Source organism: Scylla paramamosain, chromosome 30 (genome assembly GCF_035594125.1).
Source record: "Scylla paramamosain isolate STU-SP2022 chromosome 30, ASM3559412v1, whole genome shotgun sequence".
In the NCBI taxonomy this organism is placed as follows: Eukaryota; Metazoa; Arthropoda; class Malacostraca; order Decapoda; family Portunidae; genus Scylla; species Scylla paramamosain.
In genome coordinates, this window is record NC_087180.1 from 17,896,615 (window position 1) to 17,924,114 (window position 27,500).

The following is a 27,500-nucleotide window of genomic DNA, read 5'->3' on the forward strand; positions in this document are numbered from 1 at the left end:
AACTTGATAACCTCATATAATCTGCCACTCTCGTATTTATTTCAAGTGTTTTTTTTTTTTTTTTTTTTTTTTTTTGCGTTCCAGTGCTGTGTTTTTCTGTTTTAAGTCCTCTGGTGTAAGAATCTTAATTGTAACTTTTAGCTGATCAGGGTACTTAAGATAACCTTATATAATCTGCTACACTCGTATCTATTTCAAGTGATTTTTCGTTCTAGTGTTGCGTTTCACTCTCTCTCTCTCTCTCTCTCTCTCTCTCTCTCTCTCTCTCTCTCTCTCTCTCTCTCTCTCTCTCTCTCTCTCTCTCTCTCTCTCTCTCTCTCTCTCTCTCTCTCTCTCAATCTTAAGTCCTCTGGTGTAAGAATCTTAATTATAAGTTTGTTAGCTTATCAGGGAACTTAAAATAATCTCATCATAACTTGCTACACTCATGTCTATTTCTGTTTTCCTTCCCCTTCATTTCCCATACTTTTAGTGTTACAATCTATTACTTCTAAGATCGCCAGCAAATTATTGAACTAATCCTCACTTAACCTGCCAGACTACCGTACCTAGTTCCAGAATTTACTTTTTTTTATATTTTTTTCTCTCATTTTCAAGTTCTCTGGTTTGAAAGTCTATCAGTTGTAATAAGCCTTGATATTTGATGGCAACGTGTGTGTGTGTGTGTGTGTGTGTGTGTGTGTGTGTGTGTGTGTGTGTGTGTGTGTGTGTGTGTGTGTGTGTTCCTTCACTTCACTAAGACTATTCGTGTCAGTTTAACCTTAACGTCCTCATCTTCCTCTACAGAAACGTGTTAAACTGTTTCTTGTATCATGCACGTCCTCTCTCTCCTCTTTACCTGTTATCCTTCCTGCACTTCCTCTCACTCGTCCCTAAAAAGACAAATCCGTGCCTAGTAACTATTACCTCCCCTCCAACACGTCTTATTCGTCCTTTGTTTCCCTTCGCGCTGTTCTCGTCCTTTTCATTATATTGTCTTTCCCTGCATTTCTTGTGTTAATGGTGCCTGAGGTATGTTGCGATTACAGGTAAAAGAGCGAATTTCTGATATTTATGAGGTTTCGCCTTGTAATACACGCTATTAGAGTGTCTTGGGGCTCGGGGGAGGATACACTGACGTTAACCCATTATACTTGATGTAGGTACTAGAGGAGTAATGGAGTACTCAGCCGCAAGAATGTAGTAAGAAGCTAACAATAGTTTAATGCATTGGTGGTAACGCCAGACTCATAAGAGGTAGTAGAAGGGCAAATATAAACTAATAATATTTTAGTGCATTCGTGGTAACGCTAGACTCGTAAGAAAGGAACGTAAGACATGACACAAGTAAGCAATGGGGCTGCTGAAGAACATTTTACCAAGTGGAAGGGAATCTAGACACAGGGACATAGGGACATTAGGGTTGGTTTTAAGTAAGCGATAATAGACCAAGGATATTTCAACCCAATGGAAGTAACGCTGGAGTGAGAAGAATAGAGGATAAGGAAAGGCGCAAGAAAGGAGTGACGGCCCAAAGTAAAGTAAGATGCAAGAGTCATAAGAAATAGTGATAGAATGAGAAAAAAAAACATGAAATTAGGTTAAAAGGAGCAGATACAACTCGTAAAAAGATGAACGGTGTTACTTAGACGCAAGAATCATTAAAAAAAAAAGAAATAGAAATAAAAATAAGAGAAGTGAAAGGTTTAGAAAAAAATACAAAATCTAGGTGAAAAAGAGATTAGGCATGACTCGTAAAAATCACCTCTTGAAAAACACCCAAAATTGAAACAAAGTGGGAAGGTTTACACGAGGAACTAGAGGCAGGTAAAGACAGGTATTGGGATGGATTACACAGGTGGGGAGGGATGTAGAGGTGGCGGTGATTTAAACGCACGCAGTAAGTCGTAGGTGCTCCACAGAAATAGGCGGTGAACCTCGTCAAGACACACGTTGGACTGACAGCAAGTGCCCGCGTTACCTGTCATCTTCCCACCTGAGCCTGTAATGTAAATCAGTGCAGGTGCCTCGTTAACTCCACCTGGGGAAGAATTAGTGAGGTGTTCTGGCCAGGTAAGGAGTGGTTGGGGGCTTACCTGTAATTTGCGAGCCGCCCACCTCACCTGCCCACCTACCGCTGCCGCCGCCTCGCCACCTGAGGAGGTACACTTGTCACCTTTAACTCTCCCAGCGCGTGTTACTTTGAAGCATCGCGTTTACTTAAGTTTAAAGGAAGGGAAGATTTAATAGACGCCTTGTAATTCCCACTAAAGCACATGTGTACTGGAATGACCTATACTTAAAAAACCTTTGGTTACTGTTACGAATATTTTACATTTTTTCCTGTTAGTGGTACATCTCTCTCTCTCTCTCTCTCTCTCTCTCTCTCTCTCTCTCTCTCTCTCTCTCTCTCTCTCTCTCTCTCTCTCTCTCTCTCTCTCTCTCTCTCTCTCTCTCTCTCGTCCCTCGCCTCTCGCCTCAAGTCGTGTAAACAAACAAGACCACAAGAGGCGGCGGGCAGAGTGGTCCCTGCGCAGATGAGCGTAATGGTGGTGGTTGTGGCGGCGGTCTGGGCCTCACCACACGCTACATAGGTCTTAATGAGTGGCCCAGACCAGGCAGCTTCTTATGCCCTGCCTTGTGGTTGTGTGTCAAGAGCAGAGGCGTCAAGAAGTCCCTGCGGTGATGCAACCCGAAGGTGCGTATCAATAAGAACACACACACACACACACACACACACACACACACACACACACACACACACACACACACACACACACACACACACACACACACACACACACACACACACACACACTCAGCTACGTTCGCCTACACACACCTGTCCCCGCCACATACAGGTATAATTAAGGTCAGTAATCGTTGTCTCTCTATTCTCTCTCTCTCACACACACCTGTCTAAACATTGAAGGTAAAAGTGAAAAGTGTGCTTGTGCGTGTTCCTTCTTCATGTAGGGATGTGTTAGGTGTTGTGAAAGGAAAGTGTTTGGCGTTATAAAATATGTTACATGGAGAAAGAAATACAGTGTACACGCTCTATATTTTCCTCCTAGTGGTTCGCCCAAGTGGAAAACGAAGCTACAAGACTCAAATTCCGCGTCCTTTTTTTACTTTATGTTGGATTGGTGCGGTGGTGTGAAGCTCTTTTAGTGGGGGGGAAGAAAGGAGGAGAGTGCTGTGGATGTGTAAGGGTTGGGGAGCATTGCAAGTCTTTTGATAGTGGAAGGAGGGGAGGAAAAAAGTGGTGGGGTGTTTTGTCTGGTGAAAATATTATAAATCTTTTAGTTGGGAAGGGAAAGAGGGAAGGGAGTGTTGTGGAAGTGTGGTGAGGGAGCATTGTAGATATTTTAGTGGGGGAAGAAAGGCGGGAAGGAGTAGAAGTCCTGTGGAAATGACGGCGGTAGTGGTGGTAGTGGTGGTGGTGGTGGTGGTGGCGGGGGCGGAGTGGGGCTGTGAAATAGTAATGATAATGACACAGCACATGGCCTCTTGCTGCCTCGGTGCGCTCACGTATTGCTTGGACGTGGGACACCGCCTCCACATCCTCCAGCGCCTTCGCCACCACCACGTCCATCTCCTTCACCTCCCCTTCGATACCTCCTTCAACACTGTCCACCTTTCCTTCCACTCCAATACCTCCTTCAGTATTGCATCCACCTCTCCACTTTTTCTTCCATTTCTGTAACTCCTTCAGCAACGTGTCCACCTTCCTTCCACTTCACCTTCACCTTTTCTTCCACTTCGATATCTTCTTCAGCATTGCGTCCACCTTCCCTTCCACTTTTCAATCTCCTACACTGCATTTAACTTCAACACAACCACCTCCACCCCACTAGTTTTTCCACCTCCACTGTGTCCACCTTTCCTTCCACTTTCCAATCTCGTACACTGCATTTAGCTTCATCACCTTCATCTCCTCTACCCCATCCATCTTCCCTTCCACCTCAATAGCTTCTCCACGTCTACCACGTCCCTTCCACCACCTTAGCTTCTCCACCAACACCATTCCACTTACCAACGACACGAAAAAACACCAGTAACACCATCACCAACACCATTACATGAAGAATAAGTGACGGAATGAGAAACAGACGAGGACTAACACCATTCGGAACAACCAGAAACAAAGACGTGTGGAGAGAGAGAAAAAGAGAAAGAGAGAGAGATACAGGGTTGAGGAGTGAGAACTGGCAAGAGGAGGGGGGAAGAGAGGAAGGTGCGGGCGGTAGTGGAAACAGCTGGCCGGAAAGCGGAGTTGTAAGGACGAGTTGTTGTGGGCCGATTACCTGACTGTTGTGGGCCAAGTAGCGCGCTAGATCTTGTTCTCTGGCTGCAAAAAACGCGGGAAAGTTATCTCGTAGATAGGAGGAAGGGAAGAACGAGAGAAACACTAAATTAAAACGTGTGGTGCAGAGTGGAGGAAGGAACAAACAGAAGGAATAAAAGATAAAAGTAGGAAGTGGGAGATTAATGAAAAAAATAATAAAGAGGAGAAATGCAGAAGAATATATTGGGAATGATATATATAAAAAAAAAAAAGGAAAGGAAAGGAATAAAAATAGTTGAATGATTTGAACGATGGAAGGAAGAAGAATGAAAGATATAAGAAGGAAATGTAAACTTGATCGTAAAAATAATAAGATAGACGGAAAATTATGAACAGTAAAGAAGACGATGGTGGAAGAGAGAAGCAAAAAGTGGAAAGATGAGATGAACAGTGGAAGGAAGTTTGTTGGTGAAGGAAAATTAATAGAAAAAAAATGACCCAAATGGTGTTAATGATGAATCTCACTCTGATAATGCACTTGAGATTATGATGATGACTGGTAATGAAGGAGCGACAGTGATGGTGCTGGGGATAATGATAGCGAAGAGAGTGACAGTGATGACGGTAATGCGAGGAAGAGGATGGTGCTAATGGTGGTGATGAAGATACCCTTAATGGTGATAGTAATAGTGATGTAGCTGTGACAGTGCTGGTGATGATGGTGGTTGCAGTGATGGTGAATATTAAGTGATGGTGATGATGGAATTATGATGATGGGGGGAGTATAGAACTCGTAGTAATGGGTCTAGTGATGAGAATAGTGATGTGATGGTGGTGGTAGGATTTAGTGGTGATGGGGCTTGTGGTGATGAAAATGTGACCTACGATGAGATTGTAGTGATGATTGGAGTGGTGTTGATGAGAGTGATGATGGTGGTGGCGACGGGGGTCATACTCGTAGTGGTGATGGGAATACTGATGATAGGACTCTTAGTAGTGAAAGAGCTTGTGGTGATGACAGAACTAGTGATAGGAGTAGTGAAAATAATGGAACTGATAAGAATGGTGAAAAAAAAAAAAACTGGTGGTGGTGGTGGTGGTGGTGATGGCAGAGGCGTGCACTAACGGAAGCAGTAAGGGACAGGTAATTGAGGAAGCAAGAGGTTACTAATTACCTGCCTCCCTCCCCCCCTTTCCCCCTTCCTCCTTCCCCCTTCCCCCCTCCCCCCTCTCTTGCCCGCCACTCGTCTGCCCAACCTTCACCCCTCCTGTCCTGTCTGTCCTGCTGTTTGTCTGTCTGTCTGTTCTCCTCTCAGTTTGTTTGTTTGTTATCTGTCCGTCTGTATGTATGTATGTATGCTTGTTTGGGTGTGTTTCGTGTTTATTTGTTTGTTTGTAAGTCAATCTCTCTCTGTGTCAGTTTTTTTTTTTTTTTTTTGTATGTTATCTCTCTCCTTCTTCCCTCTCCTTCCATGTGTGTGTGTGTGTGTGTGTGTGTGTGTGTTTACCGCGGAATATTAACCACACGTAGGTATTCATGCAATTTATCGTAATATCAAGGGCGAGGATGTGAGGGTGATGGAAAGGCAGCGCACCTATGATAATCACTGAGGGGGAGGGGGAAGGGGAGGAGTGGTGACTGTGGGTGGGAGGGTGAGAAGGTGAGGGTAGGGGGCAGGTGAGCTCAGGTAAGGAAAGGGTTATGACGTGACTTTCCCACCTGTTAATTAAGGTGTCTCCTATCATAACAATATAATGATAGTGGTAGCGATAGTGGTAGTAGTAGTAATAGTGGTGGTTGTAGTGGTGGTGGTGGTGGTGGTGGTGGTAGTGCAGCATTCCAACACACATTTCAATTTCCGTTCTTTTCTCAAACTTAATTACATGGCAATGATTATGAGGAGCAACTTAAATAACTCTTAAATAACACACAAATAACACGCCACTGGGGAATACACAGCCGCTCCTCTCAATAACAACTGGCTGGGGAATAAGAAGCAGATGACTGAGAAAATAAACAAAATAACAAGGGAAGTTGCAAGAAGCCATCAGGCCTACACGTGGGAGACCCTGGAAACATGCCTGCTTATTTCCACCTACCGTCTCCATCCATAAATTTGTCTAATCATTTAAACCTCTTTATTGACTGCATTAACAACCTGATTACTGAGTCTTCCATTTATTTCCAAGCTCCCTATTGACTCAGCACTAACGAACTGATTACTGAGTCAAATCCATTCATGTCTAATCTTTTAAACCTCCCTATTGAATCAACACTAACAACCTGGTATTAAAGTCTATTCCATTCATCTACCAATCTATTTAGAAACACGCATGGGTTCAGAGACGGCGTGAAACGAAACCCATGTCTTTTTCAATCACGTATCGTACAACACTGTGTAATAACATGCGAGTAATGACAAGTGGTAGAGGTGAAGCTCTCCTCTCCCTTGTCCTCTCCTTATCCCTCGCATCTCGTCACGGTTAGTGGTCAGCTCCCTTCCTCCTTCCCTCCCTGCCTCTCATCTTCCCCCTGGCTCACCCTTCCCTTCTCCCCTCACTGTACTAATGGTGTAATAGGAGTGTGATTAGCCGATATAGTCATTATGGACGGTGGTAGCGGTGGTTAGGTGAGCACAGGTGTGAGAAAGGGTGTAATTAATTAAGGTGTGCAGGTAAATCAGTGGAAGACACGAGGTTGTTGTTTTTTTTTTTTTTTTTTGGTGCGTTATTGTTTTTGGATTTTTTTTGTGTATTTTTCGTTGTATTCTATTGTTTTGTTTATTTGTTTATTTACCTGTTCAGTCATTCATTCACTTTCTTTTATTTCTTAGCTTGATTTTGTAGATATTTTTCATTGCTATTTTTATACTACTACTACTACTACTACCACTACCACACCCACACTACTATCCCCACCTCCCCTCACAACTCCCCTCCTCCCCCACTCACCCACCTATCCACCCATCCACCCACCCACACAGCAATAACTAGGATAATGCCAGCAATATCACCACTAAGCGGGTCCTTCGTGGCTTGGTGGGTGGGCGTGAGGAGGGAGGCAAGAAGGCAGGGAGGCAGGCAAGAGTTAGGAGTTCACTTGAGTTGCCTTAGTAATCAGACCGCCTTGCCCACCTCGGCCCTCTGTCATCTGGTCCTGTTATCGTTATTTATTTGACTTCATTTTCTTTGCGCTACATTATTGCAGTCTCCCCCTTCCCGTTTTCGTATTATTTATGCTGTGTAATGTTATGTTGGGGGTAAAGGAAGATGACAGTGGAGGCAGGAAAGGAGAGGGAAGATAATAAAAAGAGTTAGGTGAGTAGATGCGTATGAAAAGGAAGAGGAGGAGGAGCAGGAGGAGAATGAGAGGAAGGAAGGTGAAGGGTGGGAGAGAGGGAAAGGGTGGGGGGGGTTGGAATGAGGGAATTACAGGAAAGGACATGGAATAGTGAAAAATAAAAGAGGAAGGAGGAAAAGTTTTAATTGAATTGTCTTCTGTGTGGAATTTATTTGATGGAGGGAAGTGGTTGAGAATTTGTTCATATTTTCATCACATGTCTTTATTATTATTATTGTTGTTGTTGTTGTTGTCGTTGTTGTTGTTGTCAGAAAGTTGATCTCTTAACATGTCTCCTTTTCTATAAAACAAACCGACATTAAACAGGAGGAGGAAGAAAACAAAATGACGAATTGAATATATTAGAACGGTAAACTTTTCTAAATCCCCTACTTCTTTTTCTTAACGAGTATACGAATCTTGAGACGATGATATTGAGACTTACCTCGCGCGTTTATGCATATGTGTGTGAGTGTGTGTGTTTGTGAGTGAGGGATGGAGCGAGAAAGGGACGAGGTATCAAGGCTGGGTAAGCGTGGAAGAAGCAGAATAGGAGGAGGAGGAGGAGGAGGAGGAGGAGGAGGAGGAGGAGGTGTGAAAGAGGACGGAGCTCGGGGACAGGAAGAAAGGCACCTGCTTCATTTTGTCTTTATCAATTTGCTGTCTGCTTCAAGAAACACGTTAACGCTCCCCGCCTGATCACTGTTATGAAGGGACCATAATGGAGTCTTCATTAATAACTTATCATTACCTGTACCGGAAGCCTTTGATGGATCATGTATTGGAGCATTTTTTTTCCCTCTCCCTCTCTCTCCCTCCGTCTCCCTTCCTGACCTTAATTTATAAAGCTTTGCATCGTGAATCGACAGTTTGAAGTCCTCGCGGAAATCTTGTTGTCTTCAGGAATATTCTAACCCATTGTAAATCTTCAAAAGCACTCGTTTCTCCCTCTCTCTCTCTCTCTCCCTCTCTCTCTCTCTCTCTCTCGCTCTCGCTCTCCCAGCCTTGCCCTGATTAGCGGTAAACTGGTCTAGTCTCAAATAGCTTTTTTTTTTTTTTTCCCGTTCGTCGGACACTCGCTCGTAAATTTCCGTCTATTAATACTTGGTCTAATTTTAGCAACTCGTCCATGCAGGTTTCGCTATTCGTGTCAGGCAAGTTTCCCTCTTTGTCTGTGTGTCTGCCTGTCTGTCTGTCTGTCTGTCTGTCTGTCTGTCTGTCTGTCTGTCTGTTTGTTTGTTTGTTTGACGCCCGCTGGTTATGACAACGGTATGCGACCCAATGACGGTGTTGTATGAATTATCTTGGGCGTGGCACCGGCCCGAGCGCTTACTGTACACACACACACACACACACACACACACACACACACACACACACACACACACACACACACACACACACACACACACACACACACACACACACACACACACACACACACACACACTTATTGTCTTCCTTTGCATCTTTCTTATTATTCAAAAATCTCTCCTTTTTTTTTCCTTCCATTAGTTGTCTTTCAATAGTCATTCTTCCATTAACTGTCTTTCTTCCAATATATTATTCCACTAGTTGTTTTCTGTATGTTCTTTTCTTTCAGTTCTTCAGTTATCATTCTTTCAGTAATTGTCTCCTTGTATTTTCTTCCACTATTTTCTATAACAACAGGGGTGATCGTTGGAACTGCCACGTGTAGACCTTATAAATTCTTGCAGCTTCCCTTATTTTCTGACGTTTTTATGTACATGTCTTTCAGTAAACATTCCCTCCCTCCTCCCTTCTCACCTGCAGTCTCCATCACTCACCTGGCACCAGTTAATTAAGCCTCTCACCTGCTCCGAGAGGGGAAAAAAATAGCGAACTTATTGTCACTTATGAGGCAGTTTGTCTTAAGGTATACTAATTTAAAGCAAGAGACGAAGACAGCTAAAGGAGAACACATAATAGAAGCATCGTACATCTTGCACTCTAAGACTCAAATGTTTTATATAATTTCCACACCTTACCTTGACTCTCCTATTAACAATCTCTGTGGACGCTGTTGAGGTTTTCATGATATTCTCGCGATTCTAGTGATGGCTCATTAAGAAACATAGCCTTTTTGTTGCCCTGGAAAGACATCTCCCATTAAGAACTGGTCACATTGCAAGTTTCCTCAAGTTCTGGTAACCTTTTGACTACGTACCCTGGGGAATGCCACCTTTACTGAACCCTTTTTTTTTCATACCTTTTTTGTTTCCCTAAGCCGGAGTCCCATCCTGCATAAAAACCGCAAAAAGAAAGATATATAATATTCTAGTCATATTTCAAGTTTATATTCAATTTTCTACGCTACAAACCTCAATAATATATTCTGACACACAAATAAGTAAGAGGTCATGGGAAGGGAAGAATATCCAGCACTGAAGAGATGAAGAACTAGTCACAATGCGAGTTTCCAGCAGATTTCTTATACAAGGACTGACTTAAGGAATATGAGATGGCTCCCCTCACTAAAAGACTGGCGCTGTTCCCTCTCTATAACCCAAAATACGCAAACTTCAGGAATCATCGCTAACGTGTGTGTATGTGTGTGTGTGTGTGTGTGTGTGTGTGTGTGTGTGTGTGTGTGTGTGTGTGTGTGTGTGTGTGTGTGGATGCCTTCACATTCTTACGACATTTTTCTGGTATTCTCCAATTTTCTTTTCTTTTCTTTCTTCTTTTTTTCCTTCTTTTTTTCTTTTTTCTTGCCATTGTCACGCTATCCGAGTCAAATCTGGGAGAATTCTGAGAGAGAGAGAGAGAGAGAGAGAGAGAGAGAGAGAGAGAGACAGACAGACAAACAGATAGAGAGAATGAACACGGAAGGAGAAGAAAGAGAAAAAAAAAGTAAAAGAAGAAAAGAATATTACTGTCAAAACACAAAAGCATAATCGAAATGGCAACCTAAAGGAGAGAGAGAGAGAGAGAGAGAGAGAGAGAGAGAGAGAGAGAGAGAGAGAGAGAGAGAGAGAGAGAGAGAGTGAGAGAGAGAGAGATGACGAATACACTCACGGGTCCCATAAAGCCAGTAGATCTCGTAAACCCTTTCCAGGTAAACTCCATTCACAGGTAAAAAATAAATAAATGGAAATACCTGGCGGGGGAAAAAATACTTGCCCGAAGACTAGTTGACACACACACACACACACGCACACGCACGCACACGCACACGCACACACACACACACACACTTAAGAATGGCCGTTGTGACTGTTCAATTTCTGTTTTCTGTATGTGTGTGTGTGTGTGTGTGTGTGTGTGTGTGTGTGTGTGTGTGTGTGTGTGTGTGTGTGTGTGTGTGTGGTGTTCTTACATACGTACATACACACCACACCGCAATAGAAGAAGCCACGCCACATAACATCACCCAGGACACACCACAACACCACTTCATCTCACCACTACACAAAGCCTCACCACCAAACCTCACATCAAACACACAAACACACACACACACACACACACACACACACACACACACACACACACACACACACACACACACACACACACACACACACACGTCACCCTCCTGCATCCTGCCCCCATCCGACACCCACCACCATGGCACTCCGTCACCACACCCTCCCATCATCACCACATCACCACACGCACTTCTACCTTTGCATGTGGTGGTGGTGATGGTGGTGGTGGTGGTGGTGGTGGTGGTGGAATCTGATCTTCCCTGAGTTAAACGCCCCTTTTTTTTTTTTATTCGTCTTAGTAAAAGGAAAGAAGGAAGGAAGAATGATTGTTAAAATGTTAGTCTCCTTTTTCCTTTTCTTTCCTTTCCTTCCCTTCTTTCCTTTCCTTCCTTTACCACTTTTTTTCTCCTCTCTCTCACTCTTCTTCCTTTCTTTTCTTCCCTTCTTCCTTTTTTTTCATTTCCCCCTCCTTTTCACTCGATTTTCCGTTTTTTCCTTTAATTTTATTTCCTGATACTCTGCTACCCTTCTCTTCCCTTCATTTTTTTCCCTCTTTCATTCCTCTTTTCCTTTCTCTTCTCTTCCTTTTTCTTGTTTCCCTTTTCATTCCATCCCGCCTTGTTCCCTCCCGGGTTTTCCCCACACTTCGTTTCACTTCCTCTCAAAACACACACACACACACACACACACACACACACACACACACACACACACACACACACACACACACACACACATACCACAGGCGGACTAATACGTAGGTAGCTTTCTTACATGTGTTCCTGTAACGCTCACACAGACAGACACGCAGACAGACTGACATTAGACGAAGGGGAAGGAAAGATGTTAGTGTGACCCGCTACATTATTTCTGCTCCTCCTCCTCTTCCTTGTTGTTGTTGTTGTTGTTGTTGTTGTTGTTGTTGTCCTTCTTCCCTTTTTTCTTCTCGTCCTTCTTGTTCTTTTCCTTTTTTCCTCCTCTTCATCTCTTCATCTTTACCTGTTCACCTGTGATGACTCTGAAACACACACACACACACACACACACACACACACCACACACACACCACACACACACACACACACACACACACACACGACTTAAGACGGAGCAAAGTCCTTGGCCTTTGCGAGTCTTGGTACATCCGGTGGAGGGCGCGTTACCCTCCACACACACACACACACACACACACACACACACACACACACACACACACACACACAGTGCAGGTATAAGCGCCACGCCTGCACTCAAAAGAAACAATATCAACACTCCTTCGTCAGAGAGAGAGAGAGAGAGAGAGAGAGAGAGAGAGAGAGAGAGAGAGAGAGAGAGAGAGAGAGAGAGAGAGAGAGAGTTAAATTATTTCTGTTCATTTTATGTCTAACTTTTTTTCTCTCTCTCTTTTTATGTTGTTATTGTTACCTTGAGTGTGTGTGTGTGTGTGTGTGTGTGTGTGTGTTGGGAGTAAACACTATTTTCATTTCTTATGTATGTATATATTTTCCAATTCTCACGAGTTCTCTTGTTTAAATTATTACTTTCTTTTCATTATTTTCTTATGTAACGCCTTGCATCTGTTGTATATATTATTTTGTGTATTCTCTCTCTCTCCTCTCTCTCTCTCTCTCTCTCTCTCTCCTCTCTCCTCTCTCTCTCTCTCTCTCTCTCTCTCTCTCTCTCTCTCTCTCTCTCTCCTCTCTCTCTCTCTCTCTCTCCTCTCTCTCTCTCTCTCTCTTACACACAAGTTCATATACAAACATTATTCTATATCCCTCATGCTAACACCACCACCACCACCGCCACCACCACCACCACAACATCTCTTCCTTTCCCTCCACACACACACTCTTTCTCCACCCGCAATCCGCCCCTCCCCCACCCCAAAAAAAACATCGTATTCTCCCTCTGGCAATTTTTTTCCTCCAAAGTAATGTATTGTTGAGGGGGAAAAAAAATAAAACTCTCAATTGATCATAATTACCTGTCTTACCTGAGAATTAGACGCAGGTAGACACAGGTAACGCTGCTAATGACTGCGATACCTGGCTGAAGTGAAGGTAGATGGGGTAAGTGAGGGGGAGAGTGGGGAGGGGGAGAGGAAGGGGAGAGGGAGAGAGGGGGGAGTTAAAAAGAAGAATGATGATGTGTGAGATGGAGGAGATAGATGGTGGAGGAGGAGGAGGAAGAGGAAGAGGGAGGTGGACAAGAACAACGAGAACCAGAACAAGAAAACAAGAAGAACAAGAATAAGAAGAAAATAAGAACAAATGAAGAAGAGTGGGAGAACAGAAGGAGGAGGAGGAGGAAGAGGGAAGGAGAAGGAGGAGGAGGAGGAGGAGGCGGATAAGAAGAGGAGGAAGAGAAGTAGGACAGGTTCTTACTAATAATAAGAAACGGTTAATATTCAAGGGAGAGAGAGAGAGAGAGAGAGAGAGAGAGAGAGAGAGAGAGAGAGAGAGAGAGAGAGAATAATAAATAAGTAGCAAGAAAATGGATAAAAAGAATTTAAAAAAAAGAGAGATACGGACAAACAGACAGGCAGACAGACAGACAGACAGACAGACAGACAGACGAACAGACAAACAGATAGACAAAAAAGAAAACGAGAAAATCGACCAAATTACAGATGTTTGAGGGACGTGAAGGAAAATAAGAGATGATGAAGCAGAGAAGAAAAAGGATGGACGAGAAGCAGCAATAAAGGAAGTACTGAAAAAGAAAAGAGGAAAAAATAAAGAAGGAGATTAAAGGAAAAGAGAATAAAGACAGGAAGAGGAGGAGGAGAAGAAGAAGAAGAAAGAAACTGAGAAAGAGAAAGATTGGAGAAAAAGAAGAAAGAAAGAGAAGGGAAGATGTGGACAAGGATGAGGTGGAGGAGAAGGAGGAGGAGGAGAAGGAAGAGGAAGAAGAGAATGACTAGGAGGAGAAGGAAGAGGAGGGGGAAGAAGAAGAAACAAAGGAAAAAGATGAAAAGAAGACCAACACACACACACACACACACACACACACACTCACACACACACACACTCACACACACACACACACACGAAAAAAAAGTAGTAAAAAAAAAAATCTTGAAAGGAAAGCGAAGGAGAAAGAAAACGTTAAGAGGAAAAGCCTGAGGAGTCGTCATCGGAGGAGGAAGAGGATGAAGAGGAGGAGGAGGAGGAGGAAGAGGAGGAAGAGGAGGCGCTGGTCACACATGTTCCACCTCACTGCTAATGGACCTGATATTGTTTTTTTTTTCTTTTTTTCTTTTTTTCCCTTTTCTTTTTTTTTCTTTTTTGGCGCCTCATTGCTGTTTCTCTCTTGTCTTTTCTTTTTTTTTGTGCCATCTACTCAGGAGAGAGAGCGAGAGAGAAAGAGTGAGAGAGAGAGAGAGAAAGAAAGAGAGAATAATGTGATAGACGGAAGATGGAAATGGAGAGAGACTGGATAACATGAGTGAAAAAAATGAAGTGACGAGAGAAATAAAGGTGAATAAAGAAACAGAGAGGGGGAATGAATAAAGACATGTTGAAATGGAAGACAAAAAACGTGAAAAAGAGACAGATAGAAGATGGAAGAAGGGAATAGATAAAGACATGATTAAAAAAGAAGAAAAAGAAAAGGAAAAATTATATTAAAAGAGAACAGAGATAGATAGAGACAAACAGGGACAGAAATTAATAAGAACTCTTTGGAAATTAGTGAAAAGTAAAGAAAAAACAAGAAAATAAACATCATTTACTCCAAAACCGAAGAGAAAGAAAGGGTGGAAAAGAGATAGGAAAAAAACACAAGAATAGATGAATAGACATGTAGAAAATAAGTGATAAATGAAGAAAAAAAGAAATTCACCTCTGAGGACTTGTACTAAAAGAAAGGAGAAGTAGGAAAAAGAAGAAGAAGAAGAAGAAGAAGAAGAAGAAGAAAAGCAGGAAGAAGAGAAAATAGTGCAAAAGTACAAAATTACCTTGCTGGGAAAATTGCTAAATAAAAAAATGAAGAAAGAGGAAAGAGGAAAGAAAAAGATGAACAAGAAGAAGAAGAAGAAGTTGAAAAAGAAGAAGAAAAAGAAGAACAAGAACAAGAAGTTGAAGAAGTCATCATGAAAAAAAAATAGAATAAATAAAAAACGATGATGAAAAAATAAAAGAGAAGGAGGAGGAGGAGAAGAAGGGGGAGAAGAAGGAGGAGGAGGAGGAGGAGGAGGAGGAGGAGGAGGAGGAGGAGAAGAAGGTGCAATACTCCTCAACCTTTCCCCTCCATCACTTACTTCTCCCATTACCTCCTCCTCCTCCTCCTCCTCCTCCTCCTCCTCTTCGTGCATGAGACAGCGAGGGTTTGCTATCTGGGGACAAAATGAAGAAGGGAAACGGGAAACAAAAGAAGAGAGAGAGAGAGAGTAAGAGAGAGAGAGAGAGAGAGAGAGAGAGAGAGAGAGAGAGAGAGAGAGAGAGGTGGGGGTAAAAAAAGGACCATTTGACACGTAAAGAGCTCAGAATCAAGTGAATAAATGCGTTAACATGATTCTTTGCACCTTTTATATTGAGGAAGGTAGGAAGTGACAGGCCATAAAAGAGGGGAGGAGGAAGAGGAAGAGGAGGAGGAGGAGGAGGAGGTGCAGGAGGAAGAGGAGGAGGGGGAGAGTACATGTGAAAAGGTAAAAAAAAAAAAATGTGAGAAAAAAAAAGAAAAAATGTGGAACTTAAGTGAGGAGGAGGAGGAGAAGAAGAAGAAAGAGGAGGAGGAGGAGGAAGAGGAGGAGATGATGATAGCTGTAAAGATCAGAAATATAAGGTAGTATTTTAGTTAGGAGGAGGAAAAGTAGGAGAAAAAGAGGAGCAGGAGGAGGAAGAGGAAGAGAAGGAGGAGGAGGAGGAGGAGGAGGAGGAGGAGGAGGAGGAGGAGGAGGAGGAGGAGGAGGAGGAGTGAGTGTGGAGGAAGAACTAATAGATAAAATAAAAAAAAGAAAAGATTGACTAATAATATTGTTAGATTAGGTTGGGTTAAGTTAAGTTAGGTTAGGTTACGTTAAGTTAGAGTAGGTTAGGTTAGGTTAGGTTAGGTTACGTTAAGTTAGGTTCGGTTAAGTTAAAGTAGGTTAGGCTAGGTTAGGTTAGGTTAAGTTAAGTTGGAGTAGGTTAGGCTAGGTTAGGTTAGGTTACGTTAAGTTAGAGTAGGTTAGGTTAGGTTAGGTTAAGTTACGTTAGGTTAGGTTAGGTTAAGTTACAGAAAGTTAGGTTAGATTAGGTTAGATGAGGTCACGTTAGATCAGGTCAGGTTAGGTTGGATTACGTTAGGTTAGGTTAGGTTAGGTTACGATGGCAAGTCACGACAACCTGAAATGAAAAGAATAAAGTAAAATAGAAATTACAGTAAAGAAAACAAGGGAGAGAAAAGAAAGAAGTGAAAAAGACGAGGCGAAAGGCACGGTGACACACACACACACACACACACACACACACACACACACACACACACACACACACACACACACACACACACACACACACAGGACACCATTAGCAGAGTGGCGGGGCAAGAGAGAGCTAAGCCATGCCCATCAAGGCCACAACCATCGCCTTCACCTACTGCCTTCACCTTACGCCCTCCTCCTCCTCCTCCTCCTCCTCCTCCTCCTCCTCCTCCTCCTCCTCCTCCTCCTCCTCCACGGTCTATTGGTCTTGTCTACTTTACTTCCGGTGTCTTTATCAATTATTCATCTTGCATTTTTTCTCTCTCCATTCTTTTTTTTTTCTTTTTTTTTTGCTTCTCATCTTTTTTCTTTATTTCTTTTACGGGAATTTTTACTTTTCTTTGTTGATTTTTAGTTATTAGGAGGTTTGGTTTTGTTAGAGAGAGAGAGAGAGAGAGAGAGAGAGAGAGAGAGAGAGAGAGAGAGAGAGAGAGAGAGAGGTGGTCCAGGAAGTTGGGAGCACCAGTTGATTATTTTTGGTGCTTTGGCTGACGTTTCCTTCTTGCCCGGACAAGGTGGTGAGGGTGGTTGAGTACAGTGATATGAGAGAGAGAGAGAGAGAGAGAGAGAGAGAGAGAGAGAGAGAGAGAGAGAGAGAGAGAGAGAGAGAGAGAGAGAGAGAGAGAGAGACTAAAGAGAGAAGAAAGAGGAGAAAGAAACATAAAAGATAAAGAACTGAAGAAGGAGGAAGAAAGATGTAGAATAAGAAGAGAAAGAAGAAGAAGAAGAAGACAAGGAGAAGGAGGAAGAGGAAGAGAAACGGATAAAAGGAAGGAAGCAGAAGACGAAGAATAAGAAAATAGGAAGGAGAAAAAGAAGAAGACAAGGAACAGGAAGAAAAAAGGATAAAATGAAGCAGAAGAAAAACAAGAATAGCAATCTGACTCAGAGGAAAGTAGAAACAATAACAGGAAGAACCCACGATAAAGAAACGAGATTACTGACTCCATTCCACTTCAGTAATTCGGAATAACTTTGTACCGTCCCATTACTCCTGTATCCCGCTGACGAAGGAACACTGGCAAGCGGGGGGTGGGTGGCTTCCCTTCTCTCTGGAAAAACAAAAACAAGACGGGTTGGGGCAGAGTGGGGCAGGGAGTCGGTGGGGCTGGGCTGGCTGGCTTCAATACCACCAACAGAGAGATGATGATGATAAAGTTTTGCGAGTGTGCTTTGAAATATTGTAGGAACGAGTGAGTTTGGTGTTGACGGTGAGAAATAGAAAGATTAGGACAGCAATTAAATTCAGGCTGCTTTTAACACATGTACAGTAGATAATGTTGGTAAATGGAGAGCTGCAAAAAAGATACGATGAAATTTACGAGTGGGTGTTGAAATAATGTGGAAAGTAAGGAATATGTAAATCTGGGGAGCTTTTTTTATTAACGAAGCGATGAAAATTAGCTGAGTTAGAATTTTCAGACATGTGTGAAACTTAAGAGTTCCATTTAGACAATAATGAATATGAAAATAAGGAAGATATACACAAATCCAGACGGCTTTTAACACACACACACACACACACACACACTAGATAACGTTGATAGGAAATAAGAAGTTAGAAATAAATAAGAATGCATGACTAAATATTTAATGTATAAATAGATTCAGGTAATATTTGAGAAAAAAACTGCAATAAATTTTTTGGTTTATTAAGTTTGGTATGTTAAGTATCGATAAAGTAATTGTGCAACCGATAGTTTGTAGTGAGGAATGCAGAGAGAGAGAGAGAGAGAGAGAGAGAGAGAGAGAGAGAGAGAGAGAGAGAGAGAGAGAGAGATTGTTCATAGGCAGTAATAGAAGTCTTGAAATTCTAGTACCTTAGTGGTGGTGATAATGGTGATGGTGATGGTGGTGATGGTGGTGGAAGAGGAGGTGATGGAAATGGTTCTGGAGGAAGGAGATGATTGGTTGCAGTGAAGCGTGTCACCCGTTCCTCCTCCTCCTCCTCCTCCTCCTCCTCCTCCTCCTCCTCCTCCTCCTCCTCCTCCTCCTCTTTTCCCTCCATCTCCCTCTCGCACACATAAACCTTCACGCTTCTTACATTAAACACACACACACACACACACACACACACACACACACACACACACACACACACACACACACACACACACACACACACACACACACACACACACACACACACAATACCTCCCCCCTTCCATTGCTTCCCATCATCCTCCCATTACCCCATCTACACCTCCCTGTCCCTTCTCCCTTTAAAGTTAATGGCAGAAGAGAAGTAGAGTGAAGAAGAGGCGTGGCGGGACAGTGTGTGATGGGGCGGGGGGCGTGAGGGATGAAGAGGCCACAGGTGAAGGGGGAGCAGGTAGCCAGATACCTTGATAGGGCCGGACGCAGGTGTTACTGTAATCTGGATCATCTTGAATTACCTGAAACTAAGCACATTTGTTTCCAGTACTTGAGGTGATGGTGGTAGTAGTAGTAGTAGTAGTAGTAGTAGTAGTAGTAGTAATAGTAGTAGGACTTGATATTCGTAAACATAAAATGAATGAATTACGTTCCAGTTGGGTGTGAAAAGAAAGATGTAGGTAATATCTTTTTTCCCTGTTGCTAAAGAAAGAAAAAGAAGAAGAAAAGAAAGAAGAACACGAGGAAGAAAAAAGATTAAGATGTCCTTCATTTTTTACTCTATTCATTTACTTACCTGTTTTTTTTATCTGTATTTGAGGAGGAGAAGGTTACGTGACAGGAGAAACTAGTCACATCTTTCAAGAAGTTCACCACTTGGTCCACTGTCCCTTCACACCTCTCTCTTCAGCTTCCTTCCTTTCCTCCTTTCCTCCCCCAGTTCCTCCCCCTTTGCTTCTCCTTGTCTTTCCTTTCGTTAACTCTTCCAAACATTATCTATCCCCTTCCTCCTTTCCTCCCCCCATTCGTCCCCTGTGCTTCTCTCCTTCATTCTTTTTCTCTCGTTTCCTCTTCCAGACATTATCTCTCCCTTCTCTTCCCTTCGTTTCTTCCTAGTTCGTCTTCCTGTGCGTCTTCTCTCAACCCTCATATCTTTCCTATCGCTAAGTTTTTTTTTGTCATCTTTCACCATCCTCATCTTCTTTCCTTATTTTTTGTTTCTCTTCTAAGCTTCTCGTCTCAACCCTCCTTTCGTTACCTTTTGCAGACATTAACTCTCTTCCTCCTCCTTCTTTTTTCCTCTTTCTGCTCTTCTAATCTTCTTGCCTTAACCCTCATTTCTCTCGTCAACTCCTGCAGATATCATTTATCACCCCCCCATCTCTTCCTTCCTTCCTCTCCTGCTCTTCTCAACCTCCTTTCTCCACTTATATAGTTTGTCTTTTAGTTTCCTCTCTTCCAAACACCATCTGTCACCATCCTCCTCTTCTTTCCTCTCTTAGTTTACCTTTTTTTTTGTTTCCTCTTCCAAACCTCACCTTATTTATTATTTATTTTTACGCTTCGCCTCCTTTCCTCTCTTAACACTCCCTTTCACCTGACAGCACACGTATAAAACGGACAGACAGGCGGGCAGAGCAATCCCCCAAAAAAAGCAAATAAACAAACAAACCAAAGAAAAAAAATTAAAGAAAGACACACGGCTGGGAAAAAAAAACAAGAAAACAACACGAAAAAAAATAAAGAAAAGCAGAACGTGAAGAAGAATAAGAAACGTTGGGAAGGAGGTAGAGGAGAAGGAGGAGGAAGAGGAGGGAGACACACACACCTGGCCTGACTGTCACGGTGGGGTGGACAGGTTAATTAGCGCAGTGGAGGAGGCTTCTGTACTGTACTTTACCTCCAGGTGAAAATGTTTCTCTCCTCACACATGTTCCTTGACACACGCTGAGGGAGGAGAGGGAAAAAGCTTCGAAAAGGAGGAAAAAAAGAACGAGGATGTGGTAACTCCATGTAACGAAGCGGAGCAAGGGAGAGAAAGAAAGAGATGATAAAGCAAACAAAGCATAACAGGTAATTACTTAAGTGTAACACAGATGAAGTGAAAAAAATATTATGAAGGAAAAAAAAATTAAAATGTTGTTGTTGTAGGAGGAGGAAGAGGAAAAAAGACAAGAAGTGGAAAGTAATGATAAACAGGAAATAATAAGAACAGACAATTAAGATGTAACATAGATGAAGTGGGAAAAAAAATATGAGAAAAATGAAAATGGAGAAAGAAGAAGAGAAGGAGGAGGAGGAGGAGAAAAATGTGAAGAGGTAAAAAAAAAAATTAGACATTGAGACATAAGAAGATGAAACGAAGGAAATAACGCAAGAAAAGCAAAGATGAGATAGACTGAGAAAAGAACTAAATGAAGAAGGAGGAGAAAATAAAATGAAGAATAAGGATAACAAGACAAAGGCAGATTAAATTAACGAATAAATAAAGTGAAAAAAAAATCCAGGAACAAGCGGGAACGATTAGCGTAACATAGTTTAAACAGAGATGATAAAAGCGGAGAGAAAAAAACAAGACAAGATGTAAAACAGAAAATAAACCGAAAAACTGAGAAAGCAAGAAAAATAAAAAGAAAATTAATGATAAACCCAAAATTAGCAAACGATAAAACAACGAGGAGAACTGGAGGAGAAATGTAATATAGATAAAAGCGAATAATAAGAGGTTATTAGGAAAAGAAGAAGGAGAAGGAGAAGGAAGGAAAGAATGACGAAGAGGCGGAAAATTGAGTGGAGAAAACGAACCAAGAAGGAAACAGATAATAATGGAAACAGGACAGAGGAGACAACAGGCTCTTGAACGCGACACAAATGAGGAGAGAGATTAAAGATGAGGTGAAGAAAGTCCAGGAAAAGGAAACGAGAATTCAGCAAAACCACACGAAGCAAAACGAACAGAAAGGAGGAAACACACACACACACACACACACACACACACACACACACACACACACACACACACACACACACACACACACACACACACACACACACACTTAGCAGGACAGTAGATAAGTGGAATAGGAAGAAGATACTTGATAGAATAACGAAAGACGAGGACGAGTGAATGATAACAGGAGATGCGAAGGAGGGATATGAAGATGAAAGTAATGACAGGGAAGGACAGATCGTAAAGAAAGAAAAATTGAAGGTATTACAGAAAAGTTGTGTAAATTCCCTAGTGATTTAAGCCAAGGTGTGATTCTAGATTGCTTTTGTATTACTAGAGAAAGGATTTTTTTTTTCTCTTTTCTTTTTAACAAGGGAAAATATAAGAGAAGAATGAGTAGCGTGTATCTTAAAGTGTATCATTATTTCCTGCTCCTTGTGTGTGTGTGTGTGTGTGTGTGTGTGTGTGTGTGTGTGTGTGTGTGTGTGTGTGTGTGTGTGTCGTCTGGAAGCAAATCATTCAGCTGTTACATAGTTTGACTCGCCTTTTAATCTTGTCACATTAAAGCGATGAGGACCACTAATCTCTCTCTCTCTCTCTCTCTCTCTCTCTCTCTCTCTCTCTCTCTCTCTCTCTCTCCTCTCTCTCTCTCTCTCACCAGAAAGAGATTTAACCTATTTAAAAACCCAATTCTTGCCTTTATTTTCTTGTTTTCACCTCACCAGCCAAGTATTCACCCTCACCTTCTCTCTTTCACCCTCTCCCCCTCTGTCCCTCTCCTTCAACAGCCAAGTCCTCACCCTCTCTCTCTCTCTCTCTCCTACAGGCAAAAGTTTCAACCTGACCATCACAGTTAGCACGTCGCCGCCACAAGTCACCACGTACTGCAAGGCTATCAAGGTGACAGTTGACGGCCCTAGGGAACCCCGCTCAAAGGCCCGTAAGTACCCTGACCCTTGTTCCCCTTGTCCCCTTGTTCGACGCCCGCTTGCTTCCTGCCTCGCTCGCTCCCTTCCTTCTTTTTCTTCGTCAGCGTCTTCTGCAATGTGTGTGTGTGTGTGTGTGTGTGTGTGTGTGTGTGTGTGTGTGTGTGTGTGTGTGTGTGTGTGTGTGTGTGTTCTCTTGATGGTGGTCATTTCCTTTCTCTTCATGAAATTCATTCTCTCTCTCTCTCTCTCTCTCTCTCTCTCTCTCTCTCTCTCTCTCTCTCTCTCTCTCTCTCTCTCTCCTCTCTCTCTCTCTCTCTCTCTCTCTCTCTCTCTCTCTCCTCTCTCTCCTCTCTCTCTCTCTCTCTCTCCTCCCTTCGTCTCTTCCTCTCATTATTCTCTGCTTTATTTCTTCCTCTTGTTCTTATCTTCTCTTTTCTCTCTCTTCACTTCTTCACTGCACTGTTGTCATTATTTTCCTCCCCTCCTCTTCTCTCTCCCTCCTTTCATTTAACTAAGGGTGTTATCTCAATTTTCTAGATGTTTTTATTATCTTTCCATATTATATCACTTCCTTTATTTACACTCTGGTAATTCCCCTTTCTTTTCTCTCTTTTTTGTTTCCTTTCTCCTCCCTCATCACCCGTCTCATGCTATCACCTTGTCCTTCCTACACACTGTTCTTTCCACTTGTTGTTTTCCTTCGTCTTTTCTATTTCCTCTCTTTCTCTCCTTACTGTGTTCATTTCTTCGTTATCCTGTTTCAATTTTTTTTCCCCTTTTCTTGTCTTGATCTGTTTTATTTTGTTTTTTCTCTACCTGGTCTCTAGTTTATTTTTACTTTTTTCTTGTATATTTCCTCTCTTTTTCTTTGTTTATCGTGTCGTCTTCGTTTTTTTTCTCTTCATTTTTTTTTCTCTTTCCTTGTTCGTACTTAACTTATGTTGATTATATATTATTTACCTCCCAACGTTCTTTAATCATCGTTTTGTCTCCTCTCTCTCCTTCCCTTCCTTTATTTTTCTTCATCTTATCTGTCCTTCCTTACCTGTGCCTCGCTATTAGCTTCGTAACATAACAATCATATTATTTTCATTTTTCACCCCCTCATCTCTCTTTCTCTACTTATCATGTCATCTCTTTAGTTTTCCTCCTTTATTTTCTTCCTTACCTTACCTAACCTAACCTACCTGACTGACTTACCTACCAGCTCGCCTGTCTGCAAGTCACTCAAGTCACGCACGAACTGAAGGTAAAATTTACGATTGAGTTTTCTTTCCTTCTTTATTATCATTTTGTGGAAAGGTCTTCGTGAATTCGTGTTGCTTTTTATACCAGTCCTTGGTCACCCTTCCCTTGGCTGGGCTGGACTGGAGGGATGCTGCTGCACTGTACTCTGAACACGGCACATCTCTTTCATTACTAACAGATCATTCGTGAGTCTTTTTTTTTCCTTGTTACACAGCCACCCTTAAACATTGTATTGTCTACAGATTGGAGATGCTTCTCTTTTACTTATTCTTATTCCTTGTAGGTGTTTATGAAGTTCCTGTTTATTTTTTTTATTTATTTATTTATTTTTATTTATTTTTTTCGCACGTCGCTGTGAAGGAGTTAAAATGTTGCTGAAAAAGGGAAGGAACGAAGGAACTAGTGGTCTCTTTCTCTGTCTGTTTATTCTTGCAGTGAGATGAGACGTGATGTTCTAGTTTTTGGTGCCTTTGCTGTAATGCACTGTAGCAGTAGTAGTAGTAGTAGTAGTAGTAGTAGTAATAGTAGTACCAGTATGAAATATCTACCAAAGTAACGTAAAAGATAAATATATATAAACACACATAAAAGATAAACCCAACAAAAAAGAAGGAGCAAAACAAAAGAAGAAAAAATACGAGGGCGATGTTTCTTAATATAACTTCTGAGAACACTAAACACTGTAGTTCCAAGCAGAGGTGGGTGAAGTGGGAGAGAGGAGAGGAGGGGGGGAGAGTCACCAGCAGCCCCTTCACCCCTCCTCCACCCCCTGAGTCCTGCACTAGAGCCTCGTGACTCGCAGGAAAGGTGTGTGTTGTATCCTGCCTCTCGTCACATCAGGAAAATATCTGAAGGTTCTTTTGTCATTGTTTATATAAGGATAAATACGTATTTGGGGGATGTTTCTTCTTCTTCCTCTTCTTGTTGTTCCCCTTTTGCTTCTTCATGTTCCTTCTTTTCCTTCTTATTCTTCTTCTGCTTCTATTTTTGTTGTTGCATTTGTTATTATCGTTGTTGGTTGTTGTTTTTGTGGTTCTTCTTGTTATTGTTGTTCTTGTTCTTGCTCTTCTTATTCTTATTCTTCTTTTCTTTTCTCCTGCTTCTTCTTCTCCTCCTCCTGCGTTGAAAGAAAACGAGAAGGAGACAGAGGAAAAAGGAAGAAAAGAAGTAGGAAGAAGAAAGAGTGAGAAAGGGGAAAAAGATACACTTCAAAAGAGATGGAATAAGAGGATAAGATAAAGCAGAGAGAGAGAGAGAGAGAGAGAGAGAGAGAGAGAGAGAGAGAGAGAGAGAGAGAGGAAGAGGAAGACATCAAGAGTCCCGTCAGAACCTTGTTATTTCGCCACCCAGTGATGACTAAATGACGCCCTACCATTTTCTTTCCGTTCAGGCAAATGTTTATATGGGGCACTTCATTATTTTCCATTACCACAGAGACTACCGTATTCTGAAACACTTCTGCGCAACACCTCCACTACATTCAAAGGCCCTAGTCATGTCAAAGCTACACGGGTTTTCAAGGATGTTTTTTTTACGGCTCTAGTGACAGATTAACAAGTCTTCTACATTATTAACAGGAGGAACACTCTTGAAAACGTGGCTAATCATCTTTGTGGCCTTGGAAGATCGTGGTGAGAGAGCTAAGCATTTCTGAATACGGATCAGAGAGAGAGAGAGAGAGAGAGAAAGAGAGAGAGAAAATTACTCCATATTCCCACTTTTCATCCACATAATGCTCCACACTTCTATCTCTCTCTACTTAATCCATCCACTTCTGTTCCTCCACCGCGCTTAACCATTTCCCCTTCCTGGCTGAGAGCTCCTCCAGCCCTCCAGCGCCTTATTGTGGCATATGGGAGCGCTGGAGGGCGTGAAGGAAGGATGGAGAGGCGGGGCGGGGGGGGGGAGGCGAGGGGAGGGGAGGGAGGGAGCGGTGTTAGTGTAAGTAACATTCCATTCTGCACCATCTTGAAGGCGTGTGTCGCTTCATCCCTCTGCCTCATTATACATCACTGTCTGCTTGTGTTGTTTTCCTCCCCCTCCTCCTTCTCCTCCTCTTCCTCCTCTTCCTCTTTCTCGTCCTCCTCATGTTGTTTTTCCTTTTCCCTTTCCTCTTCCTTCTCCTCCTCCTGTTCTTTCGTGTCCTTCTCCTCGTCGTATTTTATTTCTCATTCTCCTGTTTCTTATTTATTGTTCTCCCTCTCTGCTCCTCCTCCTCTTTCTTCTTTTTTTCCCTCTCTTGTTTCCTCCTTTCCGATTTGTTTCTACTCCTTTCCTCCTCAGTCTTCCCCGGCACTCGTGTGGGCTTTCAGGAGGTGCTGGGAAGTGCTGGGAGGTGCTAATACGTACCTGCAGTGTGGAAATAGAGTCAGGAAACACCTGTCGCCTTACCTGTATGCTAATTCCCGCGCTGAGAGCCTCGTAATGACCATTTCACCAGAAGCTCTTCACGCCGCCACGGTAGCGCAGACCCCGGAGAATAAAAGAGGAAGCGTAAAGTAATTGGAGCAAGGATGGGATGTAAGCAGCGTGGGTTGATGAGCTGTGCATTGTTTTGTGAAGGATTTAAGGGGTAACTTTTTAATTTAGAGAACAGTTATTGAAGGGAAATACGAAAAGAAACAGGAAGGGATTAATTTCGGTGCAAGGGTGGGATGTAAGCAGCGTGGGGTTGGAGAACTGTGCATTGTTTTGTGAAGGATTTAACGGGTTTTTTTTTTTTTTATTTAGGGAACAGTTATAGAAGCGAAGTTTTGAGAAGAAGAAGGAAGAGTTAAGAGTTAAGAGTCATTGCGTGTAAGCATGGGATGTCAGAAGTGCCTTTGAAGAAGACCTCATTAGCTTTTGTTGAAGATTTGAGTGGTAAGATTTTAATTTATGGGACAGTCAAAGGATACGGAAAGCAACAGAAAACGTGGGGGAAAATGAGATGCAAGGAGTGAAGGAGCGCGATTAAAAGAACAGTTCATTAGACTTTGCTCCTTGAAGAGATTTTAAAAGATAAAGTTTTGTTTTATGGGACGTTTGTAGAAGCAACGTTCAAATGACTTCTTCAAACGCTACTAACTGGATGCAAGGCTGTAAGGAGCAAGTCTTAAAGAAAAGTTCATTAGATTTTGTTCTCTAAGGAAAGTTCATTAGTAAGATTTGAAGGAACAAGCATGACAGAAAGGTTCATCCCATGCAAGTGTCGTTAAGTGACTGACTGCACACTATTGTTTAAAAGTGTGTGTTTTTAAGTGGCCAGTGTGTGTGTGTGTGTGTGTGTGTGTGTGTGTGTGTGTGAGGAGGAAGGGTGTAAGTAGGGTGGTAAGAGAGCGTGACTTTAAGGAAAAGATTAAGAGAGTCATTATCTCTCTCTCTCTCTCTCTCTCTCTCTCTCTCTCTCTCTCTCTCTCTCTCTCTCTCTCTCTCTCTCTCTCTCTCTCTCTCTCTCTCTCTCTCTCTCTTTCCACAAATTACCCTTAATTTTCTGATCTTTGGCGAACACCAATTTGTTTTCCTCCTCCTCCTCCTCCTCCTCCTCCTCTTCTTCTTCTTCCTCCTCCTCCTCCTCCTCCTCCTCCTCCTCCTCCTCCTCCTCCTCCTCCTCCTCCTCCTCCTCCTCCTCCTCCTCCTCTAGTTTCCTCTGTTTTATTTCCCTCGTGTTCATTCTTCCTTCATTAGATTACCTATAAAAGTCAGGCGACACACCACATTCACAACTTATTGCTTCCATGACTCCGCCTGGACGTGAACCGCCTCTGTGTCCGTCTGTCTGTGTGTCTCTCTATCCTGGGTGAGTGTGTGTGTGTGTGTGTGTGTGTGTGTGTGTGTGTGTGTGTGTGTGTGTGTGTGTGTGTGTGTGTGTGAGTGTGTATGTGTGTCTGAGTCTCCTTGTCTGTCTGTTTGTGTGTATGTATGTGTGTCTGTCTCTTTCTATCGCCCTGTGTGTTTTTTTTTTTTTCTGTTTCTTGTTTCTATTTCATTTGTTTTGTG

At 42.5% G+C, this 27,500-nt stretch overlaps 1 protein-coding gene across 2 annotated transcripts in view; it reads left to right on the top strand.

Moving 5' to 3' along the window:
- Nucleotides 1-27,500, top strand: part of LOC135115957 (runt-related transcription factor 3-like) — a 120,510-nt gene that overhangs the window by 55,051 nt on the left and 37,959 nt on the right. For both annotated transcript variants that reach the window (XM_064033113.1, XM_064033112.1), the window contains exon 2: nucleotides 22,172-22,285. In XM_064033113.1, the coding sequence (XP_063889183.1) occupies nucleotides 22,172-22,285 (114 nt within the window). The remainder of the gene's footprint in view (nucleotides 1-22,171; nucleotides 22,286-27,500) is intronic.